This window comes from Bufo bufo, chromosome 4, assembly GCF_905171765.1.
Source record: "Bufo bufo chromosome 4, aBufBuf1.1, whole genome shotgun sequence".
NCBI lineage: Eukaryota > Metazoa > Chordata > Amphibia > Anura > Bufonidae > Bufo > Bufo bufo.
Genome location: NC_053392.1, coordinates 560,119,971 through 560,134,111, shown reverse-complemented (window position 1 = coordinate 560,134,111; position 14,141 = coordinate 560,119,971). Strand labels below are relative to the sequence as shown.

The following is a 14,141-nucleotide window of genomic DNA, read 5'->3' as shown; positions in this document are numbered from 1 at the left end:
TGTAACTGGAGCAGCACGCTCTCATTCACTGCTATGGGAGTTCTGAAAATAGAAGTCCCATAGCGATGAATAGAGGGGGCACCGAACTTGCACGGTTACCTCTCCATTCAGGTTAATGGATTCATGTTTTCGTAACTCCCATAGCAGTGAACAGAGGGTGGCTGTGCAGGCAAGGCTGCTTTCCCTTCACTTCAGGGGGCCCATTCTGGAGATAGGGGTGGGTCCCAGACATGGGAAGCATACCTATCTGCCATTGAATGAATATCCCAGTGATATGCCATCAATGTCCCATATGGGAATACCCTTTTAAGATAAAGTTCAGATATAATTTTAAAAAAAACCTGTCATATCAACAGAAAGTATGGCATTAGCAACATTCCGAAATGTAATACATTGAGATTATAAAATCAAACAGCAAGAACTGCAGCAGAAAATATGCATGTATTACAAAAAATGTTCTTCTTGGCTTCTCCAATGTCATTGTGGCCAAGAAGCATCAATGAAATTAATTTTGCCCTCATGCAATATAGTATGAATAGATACACCTACCTCCTTAAGACAGCCCATAAAGTTGTTACTGACTGGTGACCCGGGCAAATCAGCTGTGCTGGGGCTACCTCCAACATAGAAAAAGTCATCTGAACCCAGCATGGTGTAGTCTTCTTGAGTGTAGCCTGTTGTGGTCAGAATCCCATCCACTGAAATTGTTACCTACATAACAAAGCACAGGGAAAGGACACGCTATACTCAGACCTAAATACTGCAGTTCTGGGATGTGCCTGATTTAAAACCTAGTTTGGAATTCCATTTTCATGTCTGTTTGAAGTTTGGTCTTGGATTCTAGAATTCATCTTCCCCTAAAAAGGTTCTAAACTACTGTATTTCAGCTGTTGTCTGATTAATGAGCTAGTGTCAGTATTGTCCCTACAGCAACTGAACAGTTATTTAGCAGACACAAAAATGGTGTTAGTAAAATGCTTTCTAGGTTAGTTCAGCTGTTGTACGTATTAGTAAGTTTAGTAGTCTGTCATTGACTAGTTAAAACATGCGTTTGGGGGAGGGGAGACATAAATGAAGCAAGCGGTTATAAGCACCACCACTATTTGCACTGATAACAAATGAGCAGCAGCGAAAAATTAAACATGCAAAACAAAAACAAAACAAAGAAACGCAAAATAAAAAATGCCGATAGCGCACTCTAGTGTGCACATGCCATACACACTACAGACCAGAAACAAAAGACAAAGGGGGGAAGTAAGTAACCAGACTGCTTGTGATGGATAAAGATGTATGGACAATACGAGTCAAGCGTTCATCACATGCATTATGAATGGTTAGAGGGTGGCCGAGCCAGTAGCCACCTGGGCCAGCCAAAGGTTAGCCTTTTTTTTGTTAATTACAGCTTGATGCAAACGGTAGTAAAGTTAATGATGCCCCTATGTGTGAGTAAAAAAACAAACAAAAAAAAAGTCATAAAGAAATAGAAAAAAAAAAACTTGATAGGGACAGGAAGAACTAAGGAGGTCAACAACAGATGAAAAGAAGGAGTTGAAAGTAAGCAGAAGAGTACCAACCGCAGTTCCTCTTTTGTAATGATGTCTACAGTTAAAAGAAAGAAAGGAAAACACACGGCAAACCCAAAATAAGAAACAATTAGAATGATATCTACCGAACAATGTAGTTTGTTTACCATAGCGTGTCCAATGCCTGAGTGCTTTGTGGAGAAGGGGGGAGAAAGGAAATTAAAAACTGTGAACATAATAACGATTGTTACTTAAAAAAATAAGATGGTCACTACCATGTTAGTACATTTTTTGATTCAGGTAACGGTTAGTAGAATGACACATTCCATGAGTGACATGTTAGTTATTAAGCATGTTAGTAACATAGAAAAAAAGGGCAAAAAAATTTTACAAGAAAAAAAGCAGACTAACAAGTAGGCCTCCAACGAGGCAACCACATTAGTATTTGTCCTGCAAATATATTTCATAACTTATCAGCTCTGTACTGAACAAAAACGGACACATGGTCGCTAGTCCCCCATTTTATCTTTTTTTTTGTCTTTAGGCTTAATACATCTGACAGACATAAAAAATGGCTAAGGAATCAAAATGTCTGCTTCCTTGGCATGTATTCTAAAACTCTTTTTTTACTGGCTTCATTTTTTTATTTATTTGGACAAATTCACAAATTAATTTTGAATCCCCTACTACTGAATATACAGCTCTCAAGGAATCCTCCTCAACTCCAAAACTTCTTTCGGTCATATTGATGGGCTTTTGGGGTCACAGTTTACTGCAATGAAACAAAGCAAAGAAGATCCTGACACAGAAAATGAGTTGAATGGGTATTTTTTGTAACTGCCTTGTTAAGCATGCACCAAGTAGGTTGTACAATGTCTAATTCATTACTTTAATATTGTTATTTCAATGATTGTTTGATTATTGTTTTATAAAATCTCATGAGCAAAGGCAAATCTAGAAAGTTGGGCATTTATAGACTTTCCATATAAGAGATGGAATTGCCCTGCTACTTATGGTGCAGAAAGAATATTTTGGACACAAATTCATCATTGAGTTATGAATTACTGTATTTTTCTGACTATAAGACTTTAAAAATGTAATAGCCCAAAAGTCATAGGAGGGGAAAAGAAATGCATTCAGAGGGGAAACCTACATGAGGAAACCTATTACCTGCTTGGTTGTTTCCTTCATTCTTGCCCCCTTGATTAGGATGTACGATGTGATTGTACTTGTATATGTGTGTGTGATCTGTATAAATAAAGTAACATCCCATCCAGTGAGTAGTAGTTAGTACTCGTGCCATGAAGACTGTGAGAGTGAGGTAATGAATGATGTAGAGTATCCAGTGAAAGCAGAAGAAAGGTGCCATGAACATAGTGAATTCCCAAGATATAGCTGTAATGAAAAGACTAAGCTATGAATTGGTTAGAATGCCACTGCCCAGGTGTCAGGTAAGTGCCTAAAACCTATTCTTCCTTGGCCAGAAGTAGAGTCCCTGAAAAAAGGAAACTCTAGCTATGGTTCTGCTGTGTAATGCTGTACAATAGTGGGGCAGATTTATTTTTATATTTTTTCTTTCATCTAAATTTATGGTGTCTGTACATATTATACTTATGGCGGTCAAAGCCACTAATTATGGCAGGCCTGGATGATCGTGATGAGTGAATTTCTGTAAAATCTATTTGGCACAAATTTGCCAGTATAAGGATACTTTCACACTAGCTTTTTCCTTTTCCGGCGCTGAGTTCCGTCCTAGGGGCTCAAATCCGGAAAAGAACTGATCAGTTTTATCCCCTCGCATTCTGAATGGAGAGTAATCCGTTCAGGATGCATCAGGATGTCTTCAGTTCAGTCTTTTTGACTGATCAGGCTTTTCAGAAAACCGTAGCATGTTGTATTTTTACCTCCGGCCAAAAATCCTGAAGACTTTGACTGAACGCCGGATCCGGCCTTTTTCCCATTGACTTGCATTAACGCCGGATCCGGCGACGAGTGTTCTGTCAAACCGGATCCGGCTTTTGCATGTTAAACTCGAAAAATGTGAAAAAAAAGTTAAAGTCCATAAATGGCGGATCCGTTTTTTCCAATGCATTTTTTCATTGCGATCAAAATCATGATCAGGATTTAAATGTAATCCGTTTTCACAAGTTTTTCCGGATCCGGCGGGCAGTTCTGGTGTCGGAATTGAACGCCGGATTCAAACAACGCTAGTGTGAAAGTAGCCTTATGCATCTAATTTTATTTGAACCCAAATGGAAAGCGCTACAGCCTCCCTAAAAAGCTATAAAGAACATGCTCTCTCTCTACCTTTCTCTCTTTTCCCCCTTTCTCTCTCCATCACATCATTTTTCTCTTTTTTTTCTTTCTTTTCTTTCTTTCTTTCTTTCTCTCTCCCTCTTCACTCTCTCCATCTTTCTCTCTCTCCTATCCGTCCTTTCTCTACCCCTCTCATTCTCTCTGTCTCTACCTTTATCTCTCCCTCTTTCCTCTCTCTCCCTCTGTCCAGCTTTCTCTCTTTCCTTCCCTTCCTTTCTCTCCCTCAATGACTCACTCTGTGTCTACCTTTATCTCTCCCTTGTCGCTCTTTCCTTTTTCTCCCTCTGCCCATCTTTCTCCCTTTCTCCTTTCCTTCCTCCCCTCTCTACTTCTTTCTTTCTCACTCTCCCCCTCTCTACCTCTCTTTCGCTAAAAATTCTCCCAAATTAAATGACATGATATTTTCATTATATATAAAAAAAATTAAATGTTTGTGTAAAATTTTGATCCAACAAAATTGATTTGCATATGTTCGGCATATGTTGGGGAATAATGGGAAGTAAGCTACCAGCAGAAGTGTCTCGCAATGGCTTATTCCCTATTGAAAACACATGCACACTTGGCTGAACAGAACATGTATGTGTACGATGTGTTATTTCATACCAAACAAGTATTCGGCCGAAAGCTTGTGAAAATGCATTGTCAGTCTCATCATCCACTGAGTCTTATAGTCCAAAAAATATAGTAACATATAATAAATTAACAAAGAAATGCAATTTAATGTTTTTATATTTTCCCATATAATGTATACTTACAGAAATTAATTAATCTGTATCCAGATTCCATTTTCGGAATAATAAGGAATGGTTAAGAAATTTGTTTCCCCAAGGAAAACAATACATGTTATAATTTACCATTCAGTTGTACAAGATATATTCCTATCGTTGATGTGATGTATAGTTATAAAAATATATTTAATAATGGTGGCTACTAAATGGAAAACTTAACAAATACAGAGAGCAGACTCTAAACAATTACATTTTTGACATCAAGTCAGAAGTCTGTCTAAGGGGCGGAGGCTGTCATAATTTGTAAGACCTTTATATGTTTCTCCTAGAACCCTTACTGTCAAATGATCCTGTATGTATTACAGTTCCCACAAGATGGATTTTGCAAACCCATATGTTGCAGAAATGTATTTATATAGGGGGAAAGATTTACACAAGGGTTTAGGTTTTCTATGTACAAGAGTATTAACCTTGTTTCTGAACACGATTTTAAAGGGGCTGCACGCTTATCTAAAAAAAAAAAAAAAAAAAACAGCATTACTTTTTCCTATAGCCTGTGTCAGATATCTGGCAATGTATTAATTGAGTAAATGAGCCTGATCTGAAATATTAACACAGTCAATGGGCAAGAGCAGCGCTGTTTCTGGAGAAAGAAAAAGTAGACCCCAAGTATGAATTAATAATGGTATTATTGAAACTTGGCTGCTGTAATATAAAGTTGGTTTGATGGGAGTAGAACATATAGGACCTATCCCCAGGATAGGTCTTTAATATTAGATAGGTGGGTTCTGATTCCCAGCACTCCCAACGATCAACCGTTTGAAAGGGTCAAACACTCATCTAAGAGCTACAGCCTCCTCACAGCATATCAAGCACGGAATACACTGTATACTTGAATAGGACTGAGGCTACATTCACACAACCATAGTGTTTTGCGGTCCGCAAACTGCGGATCTTCAAAACACGGATACCGTCCCGTATGCGTTCTGCAATATGATAGAAAATGCCTATTTTTATAGGAAAAGCTCTATCTTTTTTGCGGGGCCACGGAACGGAACTACGGATGCGGATAGCACATGGTGTGCTGTTCGCATCTTTTGCGGCCCCATTAAAATGAATGTGTCCACACCCGTTCCGCAAAATTGCTTGCCTTTATTTGGGCTCAATGCCTTTACATGCGCTCAATGGAGCTGTGAAACCTCTTCAAACAGCTTGGGGGTGCCAGGAGTCAGACCCACACTGATCTAATAATGGTGGCTTATCCTGACGATAAGCCATCAATAATTTACTCTTAGAAAAACTCTTTAATATGATTTTATAATGCTAAGAATAAAAATAGCACAATGTCTGAAAAAGCTGCAGTGCAATTGAATTTATTTTTTAAATAATAAAATGTAATTATTTTGGAAATTAATTTCTCATTGTTAAAGTTCAGATTTTTTTGTTTGGTAAAAACTGCAACGGTTCATAGTATCCTTTACTGTGTAAACAAAAGGATGACTGGGATCATTTATGAATTATCCAAACTACTGGGACATGAAAAGAAACTAAGCTGCCAGGAGGGGGTACAACTAAAATTTCGATCCAACTGATGTCAGCAATGATAATAGGCAAGGAAACGACATCCTGCTGCTAATGGGGGAGATACTCTATTCATTTCATTTTTATGTTTATCATCAGGAAAAAGTATATTTTTTTCATTGAATTTGGCCTGCAAATTTTACATGTCATTGTATCTGCTGCTTAAATTGAATGTCCTCCATTTTTTTTTTGTTAAGGTAATTAACCAATAAGTTTTATGTAAATTTTGTGCTGGTTTATTTTTTTTATACAGATGTAGCAAATTTAACACTTAAAGGGGTTGTCCGGGTTCAGAGCTGAACCTAGACACCCCCCTATTTTCACCCCTCCCCCTGATATGAGCATCATTTCATGCTCCGATGCTTTATCTTGCCCTGCGCTAGATCGCGCAGAGCAAGGGGTTTTTGTTTATGTTTTTTACACTGCTTGGCGGAGGCTTCTGCCCAGCAGTGTATTCGGTGACATCACCAGTTCTGATGGGCTGGCTTTAGAAGCCCTCTACTAGCAGTCCCTGTGGAAAGCCTGGTACATCATCGGATCTCCTAAAAAAGCCTTTTTCTTCCTTTGCTGAATTGTGCAGGGCAAAGGAGAGCATTGGAGAATTTCATGTTAGGGGGGATGCCTGGTTAAAAACAGGGGAATGTCCGGGTTCAGCTCTGAACCCGTGGTGGCAGCAGTGGGATGGCGTCCTAGTGTGAGGAAAAGCAGCTCAGAGACACCGTTTGTGCATTTACAAAATTGAGGGCAACGCTTCTCCCCGTGCAACGCCCCTGGCTACAGCAGTATGGAACCAGATTGTAACCAAACATCGTCACTAGACAAGGAGGAGGAACTGATCGATCGGGATACAGTCTGGAAAGACGTCTGGTATGAGGCCGTGGAGGGCGTACAGCATCGGCAGGTCGAGAGACTCCCCAGCGAGGAGCAGCGATGGCAGACGCGACTGTCCCTACGGATGCCCCTCCTGGGAGAGCAGCTCCTGGAGGAGTGGGTGAAGGAGCTCGAGCTCTGGGTGACAGTAGCTGTGGCTAGAGGCTGCCTACCAGGCGCTTTGGTGGTATACAGCTCGGCATACACCCTGGACAGCGGAGCACGACAACCCAGAGGGGTATTATTACAATGGCCCTGGCCTGTTGTGGGAGGCTTTCACAGAACCGGAGTTCGGAAGCACTGTGGAGACCCGAATTTGGGACATATATGACTTCAGGGAGGGTATGCAAGATTGTGCTGACCCCAACGAGATGAGGCCAGACTTGGAATATCTAGTGACACTGAAGTGGAGGCTGGAGCAGGACTACCAACATCTGCTCCACTCAATTGAGAATACCCTGCAGGAGAGTTGGGTGGCAGTCCCAGACTTAAAGCCCTGTGGCGGGGAAGATCTGGCTGAGGTAACCCTTACTTCACCGGCCCTACAGGGATGCTGGGTGGTCGGACCAGATCCCCAACGGCAACTGGAGTTTCAAGGAGTAGGGACAGTCAGTTCTGCTCCCCAGCGGCAGTATGTTTTGAAAGGAGAGGAGAGCATCGTCTCCCGTCCCTAGTGGCAGTGTACCTTGGAGGGAGAGGAAAGCATCGTTTCTCTTCCCCAGCGGCAGTGTACCTTGCAGGGAGAGGAGACAACCGGTCTCTCTCCCCAACCACAGGGGGACAGCACCCCTAACTCCGATGGTGCAAATGGGACCACAGTCTCTGCACCAGACCTACAGGGATGCTGTACGGCCGGTACAGATCCCCAACCAACCCCGCAGGAATGCCAGGATGAGGAGGTAAGCGATCCCTCCTCTTCACAGCCGATCTGCAACCATGTCCTGGGGGTAGAATTCCCTGACCCCATCCCAGCGGAAGAGCTGGCATCTGGGAAGAGCGTAGTCAGCCTCTGCCCTCCCCTATCCTCTTGTCCAGAGCCTGACTCCCCACAGGCTACCCCAGCAGAAGAGCTGGCATCTGGGCAGAGCACAGTTGGCCTCTGCCCTCCCCTATCCTCTTGTCCAGAGCCTGACTCCCCACAGGCTACCCCAGCGGAAGAACTGGCATCTGGGCAGAGCGCAGTTGGACTCTGCCCTACCCTATGTTCTTGTCCAGAGCCTGACTCCCCACAGGCTACCGTAGCTGAAGCGCTGCCTCAGGATTATGGTCCATGTACATTCTGGAAGGAGAAGATAGACTGGCAGCACAGCCTAAATCTGTGGAACTGTTTTGGGCAGGAAAGCCATGCTTGCGGCCGGTCAAATGTGACTTCCGTGGAATTTGGGAACCCCTGCTCGGATCTGGGTGATTTTTGGATATGTTGTTCGCCCAGATCAGAGCTATCCAGGGATGTATAAGGGGGATATGTGGGGTTTTGAGGTGTTTTTTGTGTTTTGGGAAAAATGTGTGTTTTCTGCCTGTGAGTGATTAAGTTAATTGTGTTTGGTAATTGTATCACAGGCAGAGCCCATTGTATTTTGTTAATTGTGTCACAGGCAATGACCATTCTATTTGTTGATTGTGTCACAGACAATGCCCACTCTATTTTGTTAATTGTATCACAGGCAGAGGGGGGGGTTTTGTACAATTGCTGGGAGTGTTTCAATACTGTAATTGCAAGTGATTGGCTAATGTAAAAACGTTCTCAGTCTTCCACAAGGGTCCCAGGTGGAGTGTCCCTTGTTGGAAGACCTGCATAAAAGGCTGACAGGTAGCCCCATTAAAGAGTTCCTGTTTTACCCTCAACATAAAGCCTTGTCTCATGTGTGGGGGGAACAGCTATATTTACTCTGGGGATTGGTATCAGTATTTTTCTCCCCTGGGATTACGGTTCTACCCACTGGAAGCTGGATCCTGATCTTGGGCCCAGGGTTTGTGGAAGACAGCGAGACCCCAGTCAAGCTGTAACGCTGGAAGTGGGGACTACAGTGCTGATGGTGTCCAGTGGAGTGCTCGGAACTACTCGGTGAGCACTAGGAAGCATCAACTGGCGGAGGCACTCAGTCGGGGTGCCAAGTGGTCCGTCACACCGGACAACCCCTTTAAGGTGTTAAGTACACAGTTGCAGCAAGTTTTGACTTGGCCTTTTTCAAAAAAGTTTAACGTTTAGAGCAAAAGTGTATTTAAAACATTAAACATTATAAACATATAATTATAGCAGTCAGAACTATGCTTTCTGATACAGAGTTCTTCAAAATAAGTTTATGGAGAGTAGAGAGGGAGGAGTGAGCAGGAGTAGAGCGAGACAAAACTCCAGGAGAGGCACCAAAAAGACTGCTGCAGTTTATATCTTAGTCCAAGTGCTTTATTCACAAACATACAGATCAGTACTTCTCTGTAATGTCCTGCATGATCCTGGAGCTACTTCTGAGTAAGAGAAGGTTAGAAAGCAGATTCTCCTCTACTTTCTAAATGCAGTGGATGACAGCTAGTCTCCACTTTCGAGATCTAGGGGAACTACAAAATAAACATTCAGCATCCACAGAAGAAAACTGCTAAAAATGCCAGATACAAGGTATATAATGGCCAGAAATAGTGTTATTCCTCATGGACACACACACTGTTCTATTGATTAATGCAAAGTTTGTTGAAATGTTAGGTACGCTTTAGTTTACCAGCACAAAATTTAGGATCTAAATATGGGGATAAAAAGTAAGACATTCACTTTAAGCATTTGAACAAATAAACGCATGTGTTGGATTTTAGTTTTAAAACCTGAACCCAAAAATTTTATTTAAAGGGAAACTGTCTCCAGGACAGGCTTCTTTGCTTCTTACATAACTAGGAAGCACAACTCTTCAGCACAGTGTTTCCCAGCCACTCATATAGTATTTTTCTTTTATCTGAGCACTCTCAATTATTCAGCAAATATGAGAGGTGTCACTTAACACACTTCCCCACAGCCCTTAGTATAAAGAGTTTCATTAATGCTAAGAGGATATACTTATTTTGTCCCCTTGATCAGCATTAGGGACTCCAACCTAGTTATTCTCTGATGGGGTTTAAATAACATATTAAGCTACCTTTTCCAGTGGCAGATTTTCAAACACTTATTCCTATTAGTTTCTAGTGTTGATCACGAATATTCGAATTGAAAATTTTAATCGTGAATATCGGCACTTCGAGAATTTGTGAATATTTAGAATATTCCAAAATATATTCGTAATCGCGAATATAATTTTTTTTTTAAAATACCCAAATATTCACGAAATATCGTGATTTCGAATATTGCCCCTGCCGCTCATCACTATTAGTTTTGTGGAATGTCAAAAACAAGAATTATGTCATTTAAAAATTGAGAATAAAAAAGCCAAAATTGTGGCAATTATATAACTAAATAACTGTAATAACTGTAAAATATAACTAAATTAATACAATGCAATTACAAGTCTTAATCTGATAGACACCTTTAGGGACCTTTTTTTATTACTACAAAAAACTGAATCGGTCAGAGAACTGCTCAGTCGGCTTGATTTGTAGGTTTTATTTGTCCTTACAATTCATAAACCGGATGCAATGCGTTCTTCACTGATGGTTGCTAGGAGATGTTGAGTTTTATTCTTAATTATTTTTTTTTCACGTGCGTGAAAAACGCATCAAAAACTGATTGCACCTGAAAAAAACTGAAACACTTAACGCAATCGCAGACAAGACTACCATCAGTTTTTTTCCTCAACAGACCCTGAGATAATTCGTAACACTCATGTGAAGGAGGCCTAAATGAGCTGCTTATGAGCTGTCAGGAGTTTAGAAATAAGGGATAAAGACTGAGACATCAGAGCAGATTCAGTGCACTAAAAATGAAAGTTGTAGAAAATTTTTTTCTACAACTTTCATTTTTAGTGCTTTATAACTGAAAAAATAATTTTTAGACCAAAATGAGTAGAATGCAATAATAAAAAATTGCCTCCCCAAAAGAGTCCATATCCTAAAAAGTACTCAACAACACACTACATTTACCAAATATATACAGTAATGTCCATAAATATTGGGACATCGACAAAATTCTAACATTTTTGGCTCTATACACAACCACAATGGATTTGAAAAGAAACAAACAAGATGTGCTTTAACTGCAGACTGTCAGCTTTAATTTGAGGGTATTTACATCCAAATCAGGTGAACGGTGTAGGAATTACAACAGTTTGCATATGTGCCTCCCACTTGTTAAGGAACCAAAAGTAATGGGACAATTGGCTTCTCAGCTGTTCCATGGCCAGGTGTGTGTTATTCCCTCATTATCCCAATTACAATGAGCAGATAAAAGGTCCAGAGTTCATTTCAAGTGTGATATTTGCATTTGGAATCTGTTGCTGTCAACTCTCAAGATGAGATCCAAAGAGCTGTCACTATGCGTGAAGCAAGCCATCATTAGGCTGAAAAAAACAAAATAAACCCATCAGAGAGATAAAAAAAACATTAGGCGTGGTCAAAACAACTGTTTGGAACATTCTTAAAAAGAAGAAACGCATCGGTGAGCTCAGCAACACCAAAAGACCGGGAAAACCATGAAAAACAACTGAGGTGGATGACCAAAGAATTCTTTCCCTGGTGAAGAAAACACCCTTCACAACAGTTGGCCAGATCAAGAACACTCTCCAGGAGGTAGGTGTATGTGTGTCAAAGTCAACAATCAAGAGAAGACTTCACCAGAGTGAATACAGAGGGTTCACCACAAGATGTAAACCATTGGTGAGCCTCAAAAACAGGAAGGCCAGATTAGAGTTTGCCAAATGACATCTAAAAAAGCCTTCACAGTTCTGGAACAACATCCTATGGACAGATGAGACCAAGATCAACTTGTACCAGAGTGATGGGAAGAGAACAGTATGGAGAAGGAAAGGAACTGTTCATGATCCTAAGCATACCACCTCATCAGTGAAGCATGGTGGTGGTAGTGTCATGGTGTGGGGATGTATGGCTGCCAATGGAACTGGTTATCTTGTATTTATTGATGATGTGACTGTTGACAAAAGCAGCAGGATGAATTCTGAAGTGTTTCGGGCAATATTATCTGCTCATATTCAGCCAAATGCTTCAGAACTCATTGGACGGCGCTTCACAGTGCAGATGGACAATGACCCAAAGCATACTGCAAAAGCAACCAAAAAGGTTTTTAAGGGAAATAAGTGGAATGTTATCCAATGGCCAAGTCAATCACCTGACCTGAATACGATTGTGCATGCATTTCACTTGCTGAAGACAAAACTGAAGGGAAAATGCCCCAAGAACAAACAGAAACTGAAGACAGTTGCAGTAGAGGCCTGGCAGAGCATCACCAGGGATGAAACCCAGTGTCTGGTGATGTCTATGCATTCCAGACTTCAGGCTGTAATTGACTGCAAAGGATTTGCAACCAAGTATTAAAAAGTGAAAGTTTGATTTATGATTATTATTCTGTCCCATTACTTTTGGTTCCTTAACAAGTGGGAGGCACGTATGCAAACTGTTGTAATTCCTACACCGTTCACCTGATTTGGATGTAAATGCCCTCAAATTAAAGCTGATAGTCTGCAGTTAAAGCACATCTTGTTCGTTTCATTTCAAATCCATTGTGGTGGTGTATAGAGCCAAAAATGTTAGAATTGTGTCGATGTCCTAATATTTATGGACCTGACTGTATGTTACCTGTCTATTAATGCTTCCCTCATGTATGGCCCTTGGTATTTTCTAGGTCTGCCCCTGCTCAAGTTTATTGAATCTTAACAAATATCTATTAGTATATTTAATCTTGAGAACATTTTTACCTAGCTGTGTTGAAAACAAAATGAATAACTTTTTCATTCATTTTACTGTTACCTGACGCAGATTTCTTGTTACTTTCACATCATGCCAGTTATTGTCATTAAACTTTCCATTCACTGGTTCCACCAAGGCCTCAAAGGCCCCTGACCCCAAATTAATGACCAAAGAGACGGCTCCATTTTTCAAGGCCAGATTGACATAATCTGCCGATTTTCCTGTGTGAAGCATCAGTCCGTTCCTCTGAAGGGTTTTAAACGACAATGTGATTTCATCACTGCTGCTTTGAATAGGGTTTTGCGATAAGTCATAGCAGAAATACTCAGACCCTTTAAATGTGGCGATGTACTCTTCCTTTCCTGAAAAACAAGAATGCATGTATGTCACATCTAAAGAATTTGATTATAGTCAGTCATTAACTGCTTTGCTTAAGAAAGGCAAAAAAATTTAAGAAAACCTCTTCACTCTGAAACACATAACAACATCCATTTTCAATGCAACTGACATGTTATGTTAAACGCACTGCCAATTGCATAAATGGTTTAAGCAACTAAGCAAATATCACATCCACATACAGGTTCAAATTGCACTGTACTTTTAACAACCAGTTCATGGTACAGTTCGCTTATTATTTTTATGCATGAGATCATTAAAAGAAAATTAAAATATAACTTCAGCAGCTTAGCATCACTTTCACCTTATTCAGTTGCTTAAAAAATGCACAGGTTAACATTGAGTATAATAGGGATGAGGTATAGAATTTTGTTTGAGCCTCATTATTATACTACTACTAATAATAATAATAATAATAATAATAATAATAATAATAATAATAAAAATAATAATTATCATCATCATCATCTTTGCATTAAAACATAAAGTTATTCTTTTAAAAATCTGATTAACAATGCAAGCCGATATTTAAACTAGACTATTCTATATATACAGTACAGACCAAAAGTTTGGACACACCTTCTCATTCAAAGAGTTTTATTTATTTTCATGACTATGAAGGCATCAAAACTATGAAGTAACACATGTGGAATTTTATACATAACAAACAAGTGTGAAACAACTGAAAATATGTCATATTCTAGGTTATTCAAAGTAGCCACCTTTTGCTTTGATTACTGCTTTGCACACTCAAAAAGACTGAACTGAAGACATCCTGATGCATCCTGAACAAATTACTCTCCATTCAGAATGCATGGGGATAAAACTGATCAGTTCTTTTCCGGATTTGAGCCCCTAGGACGGAACTCAGCGCCGGAAAAGAAAAACG

At 40.2% G+C, this 14,141-nt stretch overlaps 1 protein-coding gene across 9 annotated transcripts in view; it reads right to left on the bottom strand.

Annotated features, from left to right (window-relative positions):
- Positions 1-14,141, bottom strand: part of NRXN1 (neurexin 1) — a 1,679,151-nt gene that overhangs the window by 1,004,837 nt on the left and 660,173 nt on the right. For 7 of the 9 annotated variants that reach the window (XM_040430258.1, XM_040430259.1, XM_040430265.1 and 4 more), the window contains 3 exons: positions 12,917-13,218; positions 1,691-1,714; positions 550-711 (listed from right to left, as the gene is read on the bottom strand). In XM_040430258.1, coding sequence (XP_040286192.1) covers positions 550-711; positions 1,691-1,714; positions 12,917-13,218 — 488 coding nt within the window. The remainder of the gene's footprint in view (positions 1-549; positions 712-1,690; positions 1,715-12,916; positions 13,219-14,141) is intronic. The other 2 variants (XM_040430260.1, XM_040430263.1) reach the window with 1 other exon arrangement.